The 18546-nt window shown below is 40.7% G+C and overlaps 1 protein-coding gene and 1 long non-coding RNA gene across 2 annotated transcripts; both read right to left on the reverse strand.

Moving 5' to 3' along the window:
- Window positions 1-1262: 1262 nt before the first annotated feature.
- Window positions 1263-9831, reverse strand: LOC110004062 (uncharacterized). Its single transcript, XM_065959069.1, has 12 exons — window positions 9740-9831; window positions 9307-9624; window positions 8893-9225; window positions 6577-6714; window positions 6439-6497; window positions 6230-6359; window positions 4614-4715; window positions 4185-4514; window positions 2821-3192; window positions 2604-2714; window positions 2452-2513; window positions 1263-2369 (listed from the first exon to the last, which is right to left on the reverse strand). The coding sequence occupies exons 1-12, from the start codon at window positions 9780-9782 to the stop codon at window positions 2268-2270; spliced, it is 2100 nt and encodes a 699-aa protein (XP_065815141.1). The 5' UTR covers window positions 9783-9831; the 3' UTR covers window positions 1263-2267.
- A 5334-nt stretch (window positions 9832-15165) lies between these two features.
- Window positions 15166-15910, reverse strand: LOC109979360 (uncharacterized). The gene is made up of 3 exons (XR_002277648.3): window positions 15792-15910; window positions 15633-15682; window positions 15166-15403 (listed from the first exon to the last, which is right to left on the reverse strand). It is a non-coding gene; the product is annotated as an uncharacterized lncRNA (long non-coding RNA).
- Window positions 15911-18546: the final 2636 nt, after the last annotated feature.

The following is an 18546-nucleotide window of genomic DNA, read 5'->3' on the forward strand; positions in this document are numbered from 1 at the left end:
TGATGTGGCTTTGTTAAATAAACTCTTATAATTTAAAGAGCACTTGTTTGTGATTGCTGGTGCATTTGCATTGTGATACAAGCTGTGTGCGAAGGCTTGTGTACGGATTCCACGCCTTCAATTTATTAAATAAAGAAAATTAATTATTAATTATATTAGTAATTAATTAAATAATTTGAGACTGATGTTGGGGATATTTGGTTATTTGTTCTCTGATCTCAGAGTGGTGCCCCAAATCAATTAAACTTGGTTAATAATATTTTTAATTTATATTCATAATTAATTTAGGATAAGTATTATTATTACAACCAAATTTGACTATATAAAACTCCAACTGTATTAAATACCATCATTCTGATATTTAAAGCCTTTTTTAAAAAACGTGGTGCAAATTCGCCATAGACTGACAGTTCCTGGAAAAACAAAGAGTGGGACCAAATTGCAGATACGAAAACTAAAGATTTAATTTTTACAAAAAGGCAAAATGCAAATACTAAACTTACTCTGCAAAGGTACAAACAAAGTCCATCAAAATCCGAACACAGGGAACTAAAACACAGAAGTTCACAAAGACCATTCGAGGCTCAGGGACACAAGGAAGGAAATGACGTATGACGAATTGACCAGGAAGTGTAAGACTTGAGGTCGTATAACCTTTTCTAGTCTTCTGACTACAGATGGTGCGTTCAATTTGATCTAGGAAGTCGGAAACTCCGAGTTACTGATACGTCATCAGGAATGCCCCTCTGAAGTCTGAATTCCAACTTTGACACTCGTTTAAAATACAAAATACAAAAAAGTGGGGAGCAGGTGGGGCAGCGGTTAGTGCGCGTGTCCCATGTATAGAGGCCATGGTCCTCCAAGCGGGCGGACCAGGCTCGATTCCGAACCTGTGGCTTCTTTCCCGCATGTCATACCCTACTCTCTCTCTTCTTGATTTCCACCAGGACCAGGCTTTCACCTCATGAGTGCTTGTTTACTGCAGATCCTTTCAGTATTTTAAATAATAGAGGATTTAACTTTAATTTAATCCACATTTCAACATCTTTTTTTAACAAAATAATCATGAAAAAAAATCACAAGCAGTATAAAAGAAAATACAGAATGTTTAACCTGCAATCAGATGAGACCTGTCAGCATGCAATAATATCAAGGACTGTATCAGCAAGAAGATTTACTTATCACACACACACACACACACACACACACACACACACACACACACACACACACACACACGGAATGATCTGATCTTCCACAAGTTATTGAAACATATGTTTATTTATTTACAGAGTTTAAGCTTCAGATCATCTTCAAATTAAACATTAAATCATTTTATAACAACCTCTGCCGTCTTTTAACCCTGCGACCTCTTGAACAGTTTGAGGCTGCACCAAGCGGTATCCTCTGGTGTTAAAAAAATGAAGCTGATGCTGAAGTATAAAATCCTGCAGTTCCTGGAGTGTCCACTAGAGGCTGGCTGCAGGAACACAGGAAGTCACATACACACCCATTCTAAAAAGCCTGTTTTTACAGCAGAGATGAACATGTTTACAGCCTGGTTCAAAAAACCAAATAGGTGTGATTAGCTCATGTCTGGATGGACACACACTGTACGGGGGGTGAATGTTTTGATGACTCATCAGTTTTGATTTGATGAAGGATAAGAGTTATTCACAATAAGGCGTGTCGCTGACCTGATTGACAGGTGGGCGCGGTGTAACGGTTTGTCAGGAGGTTTAAAACCCGCCTCAGCTCCAGCTCTCAGCCTGTCGTTAGGTTGACTGAAAGTTAGACTGAGACAGCATTTCCAGCATGGAGACCGCCATCGATGGGACTCCAGCGCCCCCTGCAGGAACAGACGGGTGACATCCCTCCGTGCTTTGTGAAGTAATATTTTACAGTCTATGTAATGTACACTGAAGACAAACAAGTAAAAACACTGTAAAAAACAATCTAAACAGCGTCTCTCGACCTCCTGCAACCCAGCACAGGACGTGTGGGAGTAGAGAACAAATAAGAAGGTGCAACCCCTAATTAAGAGTACATTCATCTATTTGGATCTACCACAGAAAATACTCTGCTGTCTACTTTTAGGAAGAAGTGTGTCTTTAAAATGTTGCAGCACATTGTGAATCAGAATGCTTTATAAAATGTTGAGAACAATCAAACAGGCCATTACACCCTTTGAATCTTAAGACGACTGTTATGTAGACCATGCAGAACTAAGTGCTAAAAAGCAGACCCTATTGAATCACTGATCCATCTCAAAAGCCTTCACAGCAGCGTAGATCCTCTTTCTCCGCTGCTTTTGCTCCTTTCTTTGATTTCATCACGGTAAAGACGACGGCAGAATAAACCTGATCTCTCTGTAACAACACAGTGAAGGAGATGAGAACAATCAACATGAATATAAAGTCAGAACAGTAGTTTTATAAACTTTAATCTTACCTTTAAACTCTCCAACATCTGTCTTCTCCAAACATCACAGTTTTCTCCCAAAGCATCAGATGCTGAAATTAGGAGAGAGACAAAAAAAAGATAAGGAAACATTTAAATCAAACATTATTTTATCAAAATGAAACAAGAGTAATCTTTATTACCGTTGTTGTTTGTCTTGATGGCATGAATAAGGAAGGCTATAACGATGAGCGTGAGGGCCAAGGCAGCACAGAGCAGAAAAGTAACTGTGGTTTCCTTCAGTGAAAACTTCCCTGAAACAGAATTAGAAGAAAACGTCCTGATTACAAGATTTTAAAATTAAATTGTTAAATGCAATTTATCCATGAAGCCATAATTAGGCACTTGAATCTGTTTTACTGATACTGTTATCTTCAACGTCCACTTTGGTCCCATCTCCAAATAAAAGGCGTCCACATGTGTCCACAGCACAGTAGTAAGTCCCAGCATCAGAGGAGCTGATGTTCTTAGAGAAGTGATGAACACAGCTTTTCTGAGAGGCAGATCTCTCCTCACATCCATCACGTCTGTTTCCAGCAGTGTAGATGATGTCTGGACGAGATTCATGTGATCCGGCTCTGAACCACACCACGCTGTGACCTCCGGGACACGTTTTACTGTCCGGGTCAGAGAGGACTGAACACTGCAGAGACATCAAGTCTCCTGGACGGAGCTGATCAGAGACTGTCGGCTCCTGAACGACTCTCAGCTCTGTTGTCCTCTCAGTGTTTCCTGCATGAAACCAACAGACCAGGAGGTCAAAACAGAAAAACGTTGTTTCATGTAGAAAAAAAAAGGTCTGCTCTGATGGCATAGAGCTGACTTTATACCAGAATATTTTCAAATCTGATCTAATTATAAAAAAGCTGAGAGACCACAGACATGAGGACAGTCTCGACTCATTTTTCATTTCATAATCCTCTGACACACGAGACGATTCAGCGAGACCATGAGACCACACACCTGCTGTTTGAAGTAATAAAGTAACGGAAACAACAAGCCTCGAATTGGGCCTCTGCCTTTACGCTTCATTTCAGCTGCTGTCTCTTTAAGGTCCCCCTCCCCAAGTGCCCACTCTCTTCTGATTGGCCAGCTCTCTATAAGACTTCTAGGGGGCAGAACACTGCAGGGCTGCAAGGGGAGGGCTGTTCTCCATTGCTTGGAGAAGAGAGTAAATGTAAGAGGTTTCAGCGGCTTATGTAGATGCTTGATCTGAAACTTTACCCATGTTTACTTTGGGCATCCAGCATTGTAACACTAATGTGAGTTTAAAATGAGGATCAGCAGAAAAGGTTGACTGTACTCAAACTCGGCAGATTGGCACTGAAATGGAGTAAATGTGGAGCTGGTTTATCCGAGTTATGACCACTCGAACATCGATGGAACTCCAGTTAAGACAAATGAGTATATTTCACATACAGAATGGTTTTAACAAACTATAAAAATATTGTAAAGCTACATTTAGCACATTTATTATCTCTCTGCTGATCCTGTCATGTGCACATTGTTAGTATTCTCAAATCAGGTTTTGTGTTATTAAAGGGTTAAAGTTCGGAAACTGGATTTCATATTTGATATTTATGAACAGGGCTGCAGCTGCTGAAGGTGATATTGGATGTCAATATAAGATAATTAGGGGCAGATTTTTTCACATCTATATAGCACAGATTTAGATCAGCGTCTTCTGAACGTGTAAAACGTGTAAAAATATATCACATGGTTACCTTTGACGACCAAATAAGTTCCGCTCCATTCAGTTTTGCTGATCCACTCAGTGACCGCACAGTGATACATTCCCTCGTCCTCTTCACTCGTTCTCAGGATGGTCAGGTTGTTGGAGTCGCGGTCATATTTGACCTCAAATCTTGACTCTGAGAACTCTGGTGAGAAGATGGGTTTTATAGCTTTCCGCACAGTCACCATTAACGTCAGAGTATCCCCGTTGCTCTGCTTGTACCAGCTCAGTTCTCGGTGGCTGATCTCGATTTTGGGCAGAGCACATTTTAAGGTCGCAGGTTCACCGAGTTGAACCGTGGTCACTGGAACATGTGTGCCTGGATGAATCAAAACACATCAATTAAATACAGAGAACGATGTGTATTCTTGCTGATGGTTCCAGTTGGCGTGCTGAGAATGAGAAAACGATTACTTACATCCTCGCTGAAAAAGAAGCAGAGTAACCCAAAACAGCTTCATCTTGACTCGGTCTCTTCTTTGATAATGTGTTGGTTCATCAGCAAGTGAAGGAAATGAAGCTCATGTGTCAAACCAGTCAAATGGATCTGATTGGTTACCACAGAATACATACAAAAAGTGAACATCCTGTCATGTAGGTGTCAGCCTGGTCTTGGCGAAGCATATTACAGCTCTTACATCATTTTTAGCCAAAGACGAGAGATTGTGACCTTTGCACACTTTCCTTCCCTTGGTGATTGCTTCTTCCTTTGAAGCAGCAGTTGCTGTTTCCAGTTCTCATCTGTGATACTTCACATCTTTTACATATTGGAAGATAAACAGGGTGGCTTATTTAAAGAACAGGATTCTTAAATCGTTATCCTTCAGAGGTCTTAAAAGTCAGGCTGAACTAATGCTCCCTTTTAGACTGACCTTACATGAACCAGAGCTAATGAGCATTTGCATTTGGTGCGCTCCCTGCATAGCAGTGTGTCTGACATCTCTCCACTAGTGCATGTCCACAGGTCCTGTTTGTGCATGTGTGTCATTTAGGCCTATGTTTGTCTCTCAATAACAGAGTGTAAACACCAGAATTTACCTGAGGGAAGAATAAAGTATATATCTTCAAATTCAAACTTTTCATCCACAAGGCCCAGTTGTTTAAAGCAACAATATGTAGGAAATTAGTTGGTCCATTTTGGCACCGACCAAAGGTCGTTAACTGCACATAGTGCTGTTAAACGCACAGTATGTAAAATCCGCCACCAGGGGGCTCTCAATCAAAACAATAAGAAAAGATAATGTCGAAGCCGGCGGGGAATCATGGGAATGATTCTCTCTGCTACTCCCCCTTCCCCTCCCCCCTGGTGAAAATGAACTCTGTGTTGATCGTAGTAAACCGACCTGAAAAAGAGAATATGTTTTTCCAATGATGTATCTGAGTTTAATTTACATGACGTTTTTATCACTGCAGCACATACAGCAACAGTACGACAGCTTTCAGTTGCAGCTCCCGCTAGCTTATGCAGCGGTCTTTGGCGTAACATCTGGTGTTTCCTTGACAACGATAAACATTTCGTGTCTGTCATGGCGGTCGCCTAAAAGACACGGACCATGTCAACTATAAAATTACAGATTCCCTGGCTTTGATAACTTTTGGAAAAATTTGAGGTAATGCAAGTACTCAACAATAAAATGTATATAACATGGGTTTAGTTAATCTTTAATTAATCAACATATTTTAATGTAAACATTTGTGACAAATATGTAGACGTGGGCGATGGAAGAAGGTAACATATTAACACTTAGTATTAACCTCTGTGAACACATCTCAGTGAAACAAGCTGTCATGGACACGAGCTCTCTATGCTGTGGGTCTATTGCTGAAAACAAAACAGATATTTTGAATCATTGGGTTTCATTTTCCCAACAAAAATGTAAATGAATGCAGTAAAACACGTCTTTAAGTTATTCAAAAAGGAAGCCTATTCTCATCTTTCTCCTGCAAATCAAATATTCCCCCCAAAGAGCGCGGACAAAAAACGGCACAAGCAGTCCATAGCGAAATCGTAAATATTTTTTTTAGAGTTTCATTTCCCCTCGACAACCCTGACGTGGGCATAGATGCTCTCTTTCTCCTCGGTTTGTACATCTCTTGTTCGTGCTCTGCCAGATTTCCTGCTCGTGAAGGTTGGTGCGGAATAAATCAACGAGTCCTCATCCACCTTAAATAATTAAAAAGAGGATTGTTAGGGGATAGCAGCGTTGACAATTTACATGACATCTTCTCTCGGCTTTACTTACCTGCTGATTCTGCTGATCACCACTGGCTGTTTCTGCTCGTCCCTGCAGAGCGACGTCAGCTGTATCATGAAATAAAAACACAGACTGAGTTTCGTCTTTAATCGTTTAATTGATTGATGTACTAGGGACTCTGCTTACCATTGCAACAACCACAAGATGCATTCTTGAGCTTTCTTATCGAATAAATAAGAAAGGCGATAATTACGAGGCATATAGCCAAAGCAGCACATAACAGGAGGAGGAACAGGTGGTCTGTCTTTGAGTCCTCCTTCACTGCTGGAACAAAAATAAGCAAAAGAATCAAAGTAAGTAATCAGTGATTAAGACTCATGTAAAGGGGACATGCTGTGAAAAATTCACTTGTTCAGTGTTTTTGAACATATATTTGGGTAACCTGAGAGTCTACTGACCCACAACATGTGAAATAAACCCATCCAGTCCTTTGTTTGTGGTCTGCATAAGTCTTACAACACAGAGAAAAATGCTCTGTTTCTAATGTGCTCTCCTTGTGATGTCACAGTGGGATTGTGATAAAAAAAAATAACCTCCAATCCGCTGGTATCTCCACCCATGGACTCCACCCCCAGACTAGAACAAAACTTTTGAGCAGGTCCGCACATTTTTATTCTCTCTACAGAGGAGTGATGACTACGGGGAAAACTCAGGGGGGGCTCATTGCATTTAAAGAGACACACACACCAAAACGGAGCGTTCTGAGAGAGCTGGTTTATACAGGGTCACAAACCTCCTCTGGTGCTTGATTCATGTTATATTTTAAAGATTTATATTTGGGCTTTTTGTGCCTTTAATGCAGAGATAGGACAGTGGATAGAGTCGGAAACCAGGGAGAGAGAGCGGGGAATGACATGCGGAGAGAGGCCATGGGTGGACCCGGGCCTCCCACTCAAGACGAGAGTCTCAATACATGGGACGCGTGCCCTAACCACTGCGCCGCCAGCGCGCCCCAGATTCATGTTATATTTTGACCAAAGCACAGCACAGATGTTTCATTTAGACCACAGGGGACTGTTTGAAAAGGTAGTAAAGGGGGAAATGTCCTCTTGTCCACAAGGTTCAATCTCGGGCCCCATGCTTTTCACTGTGTATATGAGCGATATTGTTTCTTCTTTGAATGGTTGTCATGCCCATCTCTATGCGGACGACACTATTTGTATTGTATGCAGATTCTGAACAATTAGCGTTCCATGTGAACACTTGTCTCCGAGTTGCGACAAAATGTCGGCTTTCTATTCAGAAACAAATGAAGACTGTGGCGTGCACACAGTATGTGGAAATTGGGAGTTATAGACATACTGCAGCCTCAACTCAACACCCTCTGGACGCCGTCTATCAAAGACTTCAGTTGCCTTTGGATCAAGCTTTAAACATTGCAGTTTAAAGCCCCGTCCCTTTAACTAGCCTGTTGTAGCTGCATGTTTTGACAAATGAAGCCAGGTCTCAATTACAGGCCCTAATGCATTTAGTGTTGATCAGTTAGTGGATACAAAATCAGGAGAAAATAAAGATTAACTTAAACCTGTGCTCGTGTGCATACCAGCCATGCCATCTTAAAAACCAAAAGAAAATTCTTCATTAGTAACTTAATTTGTTTATTGATATCCACAATATTCTTTTTGGTTGCTATTTACAATTTTTTTTGTATTTTCCATCTTCTGTGCAGGAGAGTTTGTTTGAAAAAGAATTAAATAATAATAGCTAACTTGTTTTATTTCTTGAAAGATTTCTTTCTGGGCCCCTTGTGCCCCTTAATGTAGAGACAGGACAGTTGAAAAGAAAAGAGAAAGAGAGAGGGAAACGACACGTGGGAAAGGAGTCTCAGGTCTGACCCGAACCCAGTGTGCTGTCCGAAGGCCCACAGCCCCAACACATGGGGGGACGCACACCATCCACTCCACCACCAGCACCCCCCAGCAGCCGTTATTACGCAGAACAAGTCGAAGGATATCTCTGTATGATGCTTTTCTTCTTTGCTGCTTGATGTGGTTGTTGTAATTTCATGAAGATCTTGTATGGAGGGACAGAGATAGCATGCTGGGAAGCTGATGTCATGCTTTTTAATGCTTCATTTATTTATCAAATTATTATATATTTGTTGGGTTAGGGTTACGGGTTACACTGTTTTACAATCAGTAACTTTTACATATAAACTTGTTTATCAAATTGTACGATTAGAAACTGCACTTTATGCACTGCTGCACTTTTACCAATGTACCTTGCATTTGCACTTTGCATTTGTTTTATGTATCATCTGTGTTTTATGAAGTATATGTGATTCTCACTGCAACCTAAGTGGTACCAATAAAGTCAGTGAACCTGAACCTAAAGGCTCGTCTTGGTTGGACGACTGTCCAAAATAAGGCTTATTTCATAGACTAAGGTAAATACAAGTCAGGGCACTGAACTCATCATTTCAAACACCAAGGAAACATTTACCTTGTTTGGCCGAGTCTGATCTGTTTCCAGAAGTTTTCTCCTCACATGTGTCCACAGCAAAGAAGTAAGTCCCCTCACCAGAACAGCTGAAGTTCTGAGTGACACTGCAAATACATTTCTTTATCGAGACTCCAGCCGGGTTCCTTTCACTTCCTTTAACACTGTTCTCTGGAGTGAAATTCCATCTTGGATGAGACTGATGTGATCCGGCTCTGAAGCAGCACGCACTGTGTTCTCCTGGACAGGTTTGCTTCTTCTCTGAGTCTCCCGGACCGACCGGATCAGGAGGACGGACTGCAGCGTCTCCAGGTTGTGCTGCTGGGAGATTCAAATCTGATTTTTAAATGTAATTCTGTCAACTCTCAACACAATCTTTTACAAATAGCTAAATTGTGTAAATTATAATTAGCTCACCTTTAACTGTCAGGTTTGTTCCTGTCAGAAAAGTCAAGTTTCGTTGATTTGTTCTCATACAATAATAAAATCCTGTATCCCTCAGCTCTGCTTTTCTCATACGCAGAATAAATTCTCCTCCCTTATCTCGTTGTTCCATAGTTGTAATGCGTGAATTCTTCACATCCAAGCCATTTGCTTTTCCTAAGTATTCAGGAAAGTTTCCAGAACCGAGGCGGATCCAGAAATAGCTTCCTGTAGAGTCAAGCTTACACTTCATTTCAACCTCGTCTCCGACTGCAGCAGTCTTTTCATCAAAGGACGGATGATTCATGCATCCTGAAAAGACATTCTGTCACATAAATATAAGAGATGACAGACTTGTGCATGCTCTCTTCTTCAACGTTAAACTTTAGTTCTTTACATGTGTAGGAATATTTGAGAGTACACTTACGTCCCCCTCTGAGCATCATCAGCACATTAAGCACAAACAGCATTTTCTGGTGAATCCACTCGGCTGATGTTTTGACTGCGAGGTAAAATGATTCACTGTAATTAAATCATTGCATGTGGGAGGGATCAGTGTCAGAGCAACGTGATTGGCTTGTGATTATGCTACTGTGTGCCACAACAGTGGAAATGTTGAGTCTTTCCAACCTAAACACATGAAACCAAACCAGCGAGAGCTTTGGTTTCATGGAGGGTTTCAGACGCTGAAAACACGAGAGATGAATAAATGTGATGTTAAGGTTGCCTACAGAGCATCTTTGACTTTGCACTGTTGACCAAGCTGATGTTTTTATGGTGAAGCTCTCTAGGACACAAACATAAACCCTTAATGAGATGTTATTTCACCTTGTTTGGATCATATATCAAGAGAATTTACTTTCACATTAAGGGTGAGGAAAAAGACAACATGGAACAAAACATCACATTTATATGTTGAACGCTTTTTTTTTCATTAATTGCATGTTGATACATCAGGTTAAGGTCTGCTAACCTCAACTCTGTGGTTTAGCGCAGGAAGTGATGGAAAAGATAAAAAACATTGATTAAAGTTTCACTTCGACTTCATACAACAGCTTCATATGGATGCAGAGGACGAGAAAGTGAACCTCTGTTTCTATTTGTTCAAATTTACAGTTTTTAAACATTCTCTCTCATCTAGGTTTTCCAACTCTTATGACGGCCTGTTTGAATTTCTAGTCTATGATCACTGAGACTGTACCTTGTTCACGTGTCTCTGTTTGGGATTTTTAACACTTTTAACATTCTAACTTAACAATGGATTTGATTTCCTTGTCAGTAGTTTAATTTGTGTGACGGACATCCTCATCTGTGAGTGTTGGGGCTCGCATGTTTTTAAATAGTTCATGTTTTTTTATGCTCCACAACAGAGCTCCTCCTCCTCTCCTGTGCTTCCAGGAGGTCACCATCCTTTTTCATGTTTACCATTATTGTATGCATAGAAGTGTTTGCATCTTGTGTGTTGTTTCTGTGTGATTTGACTATATAACAATTGATTGATTGATTGACTATTTTACAGATCATATTACTGCCTGTCACTATCTGTAAATCTTTGTTACCAACCACATATGTTCCTGGGAGCTCCTGAGCTCAGAGGTCTTGTAGGTTCCTTGGGTTTGTTGGTGAGGATGGCCTGCTGCTGTGGTTAAAATTGGTAAGCTTGAATCCGCATATTATGCTTTGCTGCTTTGACTGCAGATCATCAAGACTGGATGGACAGACTAAGTCAGTGGTTCTCAAAATGTTTGTCTCATGCCCTCATTGGAGGAAGAAAATTACAACATTTTAAATGAGAATAATAATAAGAAGAAGGTATCCTAAGGTGGCTCAGTGGCTTGTTCAGTGGTACTTCAGCAGTGCTACGGAAGTGAATGACCTGGCACCTCATCAGCTACCAGACCGAGGGACTGAATTCAGGAGAATCTGAGAGTTACCTGATGATACATTGATAATAGACATGAACATGAGACCTTGTGAGGCAACATAATGCAGTCTGGTTCATCACTATAAAAACCTCCTTACAGAAAGGAAATAAGCGAGCTGTCCAAAGGGTTCTTAAATGTGCAGTAATTAAAACCAAGACCAATGCATCATGGTTTGTGGTGTTACCAGGCTCATCATGTCTAGTATTCTCACTTATTTCCTTTGTGTGCAGAGCTGTGCATGCAAACACTTAGACAGAAACAGACATTTAAAGTCAGCGCTGAAAAAAACAAATGACACATGGAAACTTAAGCACTGCTGTGGTCAGGCATCAAACAGAGGTGTTAACACAGAGGGGCTTTACTTGTTCTCTCACTCTCAGTTTGAGGCCTGTCAACATCGACCTGCTCTAAAGTGTTAGTGTTTTAAAAGGGCAAGAGGGATGACATCACACGTTTTTGTTTTATGAATCTTTAAAATAGAAACTTACTTTAGAAAAAAGACTGATGGAGGGGTGGGGGTGCCTATTGTTGAGATGTTAGACTGTGGTCTTGAATCATGTTTACTCTTAAACTGGGAGCAGTGTTTAAGCAGCAGCCTGCACACATTATCAGTGACTGAATCCTCACATACCTTCACATGTATTAAGATGTCTTTAATTGCATCTTTTAAACACAATAAAAACAACATTTTTAAAAGTATGGAGGAGCTGTGCTGCACAATGCATACGTAAGAACCAATGTAATTATAAGGAATACGGCATAATACAGAAAGAAAACTGCACTGCTAATGAGCAAATGACCAAACACACCCTGAAATGATCCTGCTGAAGGCTAGTATTTCTCTCCCCTCTGTTCACATCCTGTTGAAGTTCATAGTTAGGCCTGTTCTGAGAAGACAACCTCAAAGGGCGGTCAAATGGCAGAGAAGCAGCCCAACAAACCCACCACAGCATATGCAGCGTTGCTTGTTGTTTTCACAGCAGATGTGCAGATTAACTTTTCACAATGCTTTTAGACCAGCAGACAAAATGCTTAAATATTTGAGGAGGTATCCTGTAGCTGTTTCAATCAATAAATAAATCTTTTGTTGTATAGCGCAAATTCATAACAAGTTTTTATCTCGAGACACTTTACAAAAAGCAGGTAAAAGCCCTTACTCTTTGCTATATTACAAAGACCCAGTGTTAATCCATCATGAGCATAGCACTTAGCAACATTTAGCAAAGTTACAGTGGCAAGAAAAAACGTTGTTTTCCTCATGATGAACAGCCATCTACTGAAACTTGAGGCAGGCTGTCCACCAACGATCCAGAGGACACTGGAACATGAGCGCTCAGGAAAATATGTGCTTAGTAACTAAGATTAACAGATAGCGACATTCAGTAATGTGATCTGAATGCACAGAGAGAGAGAGAGAGAGAGGGAGAGATAAGAGCTCAAGATGCCAGTTCCCCAGGTAGTCTAAGCCTATAGCAGCATAACTACGAGCTCATCTATACCTGCGCCAGCCCTTACTATAAGATTTATCAAAACAGAATGTTTTAAGTCTAGTCTTAATGTATATGTATGTAGTGCCTGTTTCTGTCATTATTGTGGCATAGTGCATATCCATAGGATCCTGTATGTGCATGTGTGTGTATATTTCAACCTATGTGTGTGTTCATGACTTACAGAGTGTAAAAACTGAAATTTCCCCTTGCGGGGATCAATAAAAGTAAATCTTAAATCTTAATCTTAATCTTGTTGAACAAGCTGGTGAGGAAGGCCTGCTCTGTAGTGGGTCTTGATCTGGACAGTTTGGAGACAGTGGGTGAGAGGAGGATGAAGGACACCCTCTCACCCTCTACATGGTGAGCTGTGGCAGATGGGCAGCTCCTTCAGCCAACGCCTCATCCCCCCCCAGGTGCAAAACAGAGCGCTTCAGGAGCTCCTTTGTGCCCACTGCCATCAGACTGTACAACAGCAGCCTATGACAACAATAACAGTCCATCCTGACACTAAACTTCACCCCCATAAAACACTACCCACATGACCTGCCTCATTATTATTATCATTACTAACATTGTATTATTATTATTATTATTATTATTATTATTATTATTATTATTTAGCATCAATGTATATAGACATAAATACTGTACATTCTATATATTTTATTATATTATTATATTAGTCTATATTATATAACATTTCATTATATTACACTATATTGTTCATATTGCACTATATTATATTATATTATACTACATTATATTATATAACTGCACTCTGCATTACTGTGGTACAACACTGCCTCTCTTCTCTGCTGTTTACATTACTTGCTGCTAGTTATCATACCAAGTCACTTTAATCATCACTTTTCACTTTATCTTTTCATTCTCTACAAATACTGTCTCAACTCCCTGCATAGTTAACTTCATCATTCATTTTGCATATACCCCCTGTTTTTATTTTTATTTATCTAATCTGTTTAATGTGTATTTTGAGCTTTCTTGTCTGTGCTGCTGCAACGCCCGAATTTCCCCTCTGGGGATCAATAAAGTATTATCTTATCCTATCCTGTTTTAAAACCCTTCAATAAAAATACATAAAAGAAGAATACAGAGTGCAGTCTATGTGCTTCTAGCAGGAAACCACACAGGCACTGCTGTGCACCCTCTCCCCCAAATAATTATATCACCTGCAGTGTTCTCCCAGCAGAAGACACAAGGGTGGGTCTAACATTGTCCAATTACTCACAAAGCACATTGAGCAGTCATCTTCCAGATAAATCTGGAGCTCCATCACAGTCTAAAAATGTTTATTTCAGCAGCTAAAAGTTGAATTCTGTTTCCTCTTTAGAGTTTCCTCTGTCCTGTCAACTTCACATCTACAGTTTTTAGTTTTGCTGCTAAACTGTGCCATGATGTTTGCAGCTGTGGCGTGTGTTTATACTCTGTGTAGTCTTTATTAACATTAATGAATTTAATACTATTATTAAACAGTTGTTACTGCGCCTCAATCATTGATCTGAGAGGTTATTGTCAATGCTCTGCTTAATAAATATCAGTGTTGGTGATGACAACGATTGAGCCATGAAGTCACCAAATCATTGTTTTGCCAGGGAATACGAGACTTCTTTTCTTGGTCCTTGGGTCATCCTGGCTGCTCTGTTTTTCACTGATCTTTTTCAGCATGGTTGTTTCTTCTCTTAAGGGGCTTGGTTCAAGATCACAGTCATAACCTGAGGACATGTCTTGCTATTTGCTAACCTGTGCTCCCTGAATTAATTCAAACATGTCCAGCACAAGAAGTGCTGATGAATACATTTGTCTGCAGGGAGCTGACCCCATCCTGTAGGGTTTGGATGTCATTATTTATTTCTTCTTTATTTCGAACGATTAAAAAATAGATGAAAATGAAAATTATGCTTATCGAAATGCTAATTGAATAGCTATTTTTTTAATCACCTCTAAGGAGAGGTGGATCAGACAAGCGACAGTTTCTTGGAATGCTGTGTGGTCTGATTGAAAAGGAGCCTCGGTTCCCGGCTCACATAAGGTCGTGGCACACTTTCACCTCGTAAAACAGAAGCCTAGTGGCTGATAATTACTTTAAACTGCTTTGATATACAAATCTAAATTCGGTAGCAGAGCAGATCTGAAGTTTTCCTGTAACTGCATCAGAGACCACTCCACTACCAAACAGAGGTAAGCTGCTCCACTTTCCCTCTTTTTCCTGTAGTTTGTCCCCACTACAGTGCACTTTGTATTACCAAACATTACCCAACACAGAGTGAGCATGCCAGCTTCCAGCTTTAGTTTAGTGCACGACTGCATATATTGTTTATGGTGCTAATACTCTACCTTTGGTGATAAAACCAATCTAACAATGACTGAACACAGATGAGTCAAAACATGTCAAATCATACACAGTTCAAAATTACAAAGGATATTCTCTTCTTATTGTCACATTGCTGCAAGGTTTTACATTTCTCACAGTCTTTAAAAATATACAAATCAATTATTTAATGTTTTAAGCATATCTTTTATTTAGCCAGTCGGAGGAGTTCTGACCCCGGTGTAGATCGTCTCTTCTGTTGCTGCTTTGACTTTTCTCTTCTCTCTTTTGTCCGTTCTAATCTTAGAAAAAGTCGGTGCAGAATAAACCAACGAGTCCTCAGCGCTCTGAGAAAATAACAAAAAATAGTTTGAAGTCAGTATGCTGTTGATAAAGCTGTGCAGAGTATGTATCATGAATTTAGTTTCAACAGCAACATGAGGGTGAAACTTTTGCCCTTTTAGAAATCAGCTACCTGAGAAAAAATAGTCTGAGCAGATATTTATATAAACTTACAAAAAGCAAAACAATATTCCAACAAATGATTCTCGTTGAATCTTTTCTGAAGTATCTCACCTGCTGGCGTCGTCGATCTGCTGCAGGATGTGTTTGCAGAACTTCAGCAGCTGTGATATCAATTAAAAACAAAGATGTAAACATTTAATTTACACAAAGATATAAAGTTAATGTTTGCTCAATACTTTATTTTATTTATTGGAGATAATGTTCTGTTACCTTTGCTGGAATCACACGATTTAGTCTTGATGATATGAATCAGGAAAGCTATAATAATCAAGCTTATAGCCAAAGCAGCTGATAACAGAGACAGAGCTATTACGGCCGTCCGATTGTCGGCTCCTGAAAACATATAAAAACATATTGTGTTAAGATGTTTCACTAAAATCTTCCAGGTAGATTCAATTGTTTGAAAATGAATGTTAAAAAATGATTCATATTGAATGCTCTGCAGTTACCTTTGATGTCAATCTTTTTCCCATTTCCAAACAATGTCTCTCCACATGCGGCCACAGCACAGAAATAAGTCGAGGCGTCGGAGGAGTTGACGGTCTTTGAGAAGCTGTAGACACATTTCTGTGGAGAGTGAGCCTCTGGACTCTCCTCACATCCTCCAGGTCTGTTTCCATGAGTGTAAATGACACTGGGATGATTTTCATCTGATCCAGCTCTGAACCAGAACACTCTGTGTTTCCCTGGACATGTGTTGTTTTCAGACTCAGAGAGAACAGAACACTGCAGAGTCATCAGGTCTCCTGGGTGGACTGGATCCTGTGAAATGTCTTGAACGACTGAGGTGATACTGGGCTCTGGTCCTGAATAAATTCAACACAAAGTAAATACGCTGGATTTGTTAAAAAATATTCAAAGTAGCTGCAGTTTAGAATTAAGAGAAAAACATCCTAGAAAGTATGCTGTATGTTTTTTCCTTATTCAGGGGACATTTGGTTGACTGCTCTCATAAATGGTGTTAGGTATTGTTTTAAAGAAGTTGAAGTGCATTTTATTTACCTTTAATCTGCAGAAATGTTCCTTTTAAAACTGTCATTTTAATACTCTCTCGTTTCACACAAAAGTAAAGTCCAGTGTCCCTGAGTTTTACTCTATTAATAATCACGACAAACGTTCCAGGCTCTTTTTTTGCTGTGAATCCAGGAGTTTCTTCAACAAGGTCAGAATCCATGGCATTGGTTCCGACCAAAACCTCAGGCAAATCACCAGAAACGAGCCGGAGCCAGAATAATTGTGTTGAATACCAAGAAGCATCACGAGGACACGTCAGAGTCACATCATCTCCAACACCAACAGTCTTTGTCTCAAAGTTCTCATAGATGGTGCATCCTGAAGAAAATAAATATATGTCAGTGTTTAACAACAGAGAAAGATCATGTACGCTCTGTGCTAAAAATAAAACATGTTAACCCTTAAAAGATCAGAATTAGACGAGAAGATTGGACATAAACTTACGAGCAAGTGTGAGCGTCAGTAGAAAAACAAGAACAGACTTCATTTTCTCCTTCGTCCACTTAATACAGCAGTAGAATGAACTCGTATGAGAAGCTGCTTCTCCTTCATAGAACCATATAAAGTAGGAGGGAACAATCACAGAGTAATCTGATTGGCCCTTCATTATGAGGGTATTACTTTACAACCACAGTGGAAATTTTTTTGACCGTCTTTCAAGCTAAAGCACATGAAACAATAGCAGCAGCAAGCTTCTGTTTCAAGTTTTCATGGTGGGTTTCTGTACCTGCTGCTGAGCAGAAACACACTAACTACAGTTTTCTTCAGTATTTTTTCAAACTCAACCAGTGGTTCGTGAAAGCATCAACTTTCCCATTTTGGCAAATACGATGATGGATCTTTCGAACCAGAAGTGACCATATTTGGATCTGGATGTGGATACACATTAGTCCCTTACATGCAGCAGTACCCCCCTCTCTGTGTGTGGTTTAACATCCTTTTTGGAGTGTTCTGTGAGTGTGTGGAGTCACATGTCTAGCGAGTGGTCCCTCCCCTAAGGTATATAAGTTGCTGAGACTGAGTGATCTGTTTCGTATTTTTCTTAGCGCTTGAGTGTGCACTGATGAGTCAAATAATCCCCACTGCTGGTGACCAGTCTACTGGGAGCTGCCGGATATTATCTGGTCTGCTGGGGCCCGCAGAGGTCTTGCAGTGCCATTGGCGTGGGAGTCCGCCCCCCTGGATTAGATGGCCTGCGAGTTTCGCAGTCAGGGAGGATCCTGTTGTTCCCTGCCCTCATTCCACACCAGGGCGGAGAAGCAGCAGACCCCAAATCTTTGAGGACTCCAGTCCACTTGTGCCTCAAGTTCAAAGGTTCAATGACCAGGGTGTTTTTAGGCCTTTTTAGGAGTGAGAGTCACCACCATGGTGGCGGGGCAACGTTCTGCTCCCCCCTCATCCAGGGACCTGCTGACAGCCTGACAGTATTACGACGTCATGTACAAGAGGTATTCGTGCTTAGGCACGGTTAGTCTTGTGTAGTGTGACCGCGGGCCTCGCCAGACAGCAGGGGAATGGCGCTGTGGGGGGGCAATCGTGCTTGGGTACAGCACGGTACGGATGGCGAGTGTGACCGCGCCCGTAGGTACCACGAGCAGGTCTGATAACTGAAGGCTCTACCTCCCATAGTACATTTAGAGACTGTAGGTACCACAATCAGGCCTGATAACTGAAGGCTCTACCTCCCATAGTACATTTAGAGACTGTAGGTACCACGAGCAGGCCTGATATCTGAAGGATCTACCTCCCATAGTACATTTAGAGACTGTAGGTACCACGAGCAGGCCTGATAACTGAAGGCTCTACCTCCCATAGTACATTTAGAGACTGTAGGTACCACGAGCAGCCTGTACCACTAGCAGGCCTGATAACTGAAGGCTCCACCTCCCATAGTACATTTAGAGATCGTAGGTACCACGAGCAGGCCTGATAAACGAAGGCTCTACCTCCC

The sequence above is a fragment of the Labrus bergylta genome, chromosome 9 (genome assembly GCF_963930695.1).
Source record: "Labrus bergylta chromosome 9, fLabBer1.1, whole genome shotgun sequence".
Lineage (NCBI taxonomy): Eukaryota > Metazoa > Chordata > Actinopteri > Labriformes > Labridae > Labrus > Labrus bergylta.

Excerpts from the sequence above, each read along its gene's own strand:
- LOC110004062 (XM_065959069.1), bottom strand. The coding sequence starts at position 9,782 with ATGCTGTTTGTGCTTAATGTGCTGATGATGCTCAGAGGGGGAC. Across the intron at positions 6,715-8,892 it reads ATCAGACTCGGCCAAACAAG|CAGTGAAGGAGGACTCAAAG; the intron begins GTAAATGTTTCC and ends TTTTTGTTCCAG. Across the intron at positions 4,515-4,613 it reads GCTTCTTTTTCAGCGAGGAT|GCACACATGTTCCAGTGACC; the intron begins GTAAGTAATCGT and ends TGATTCATCCAG.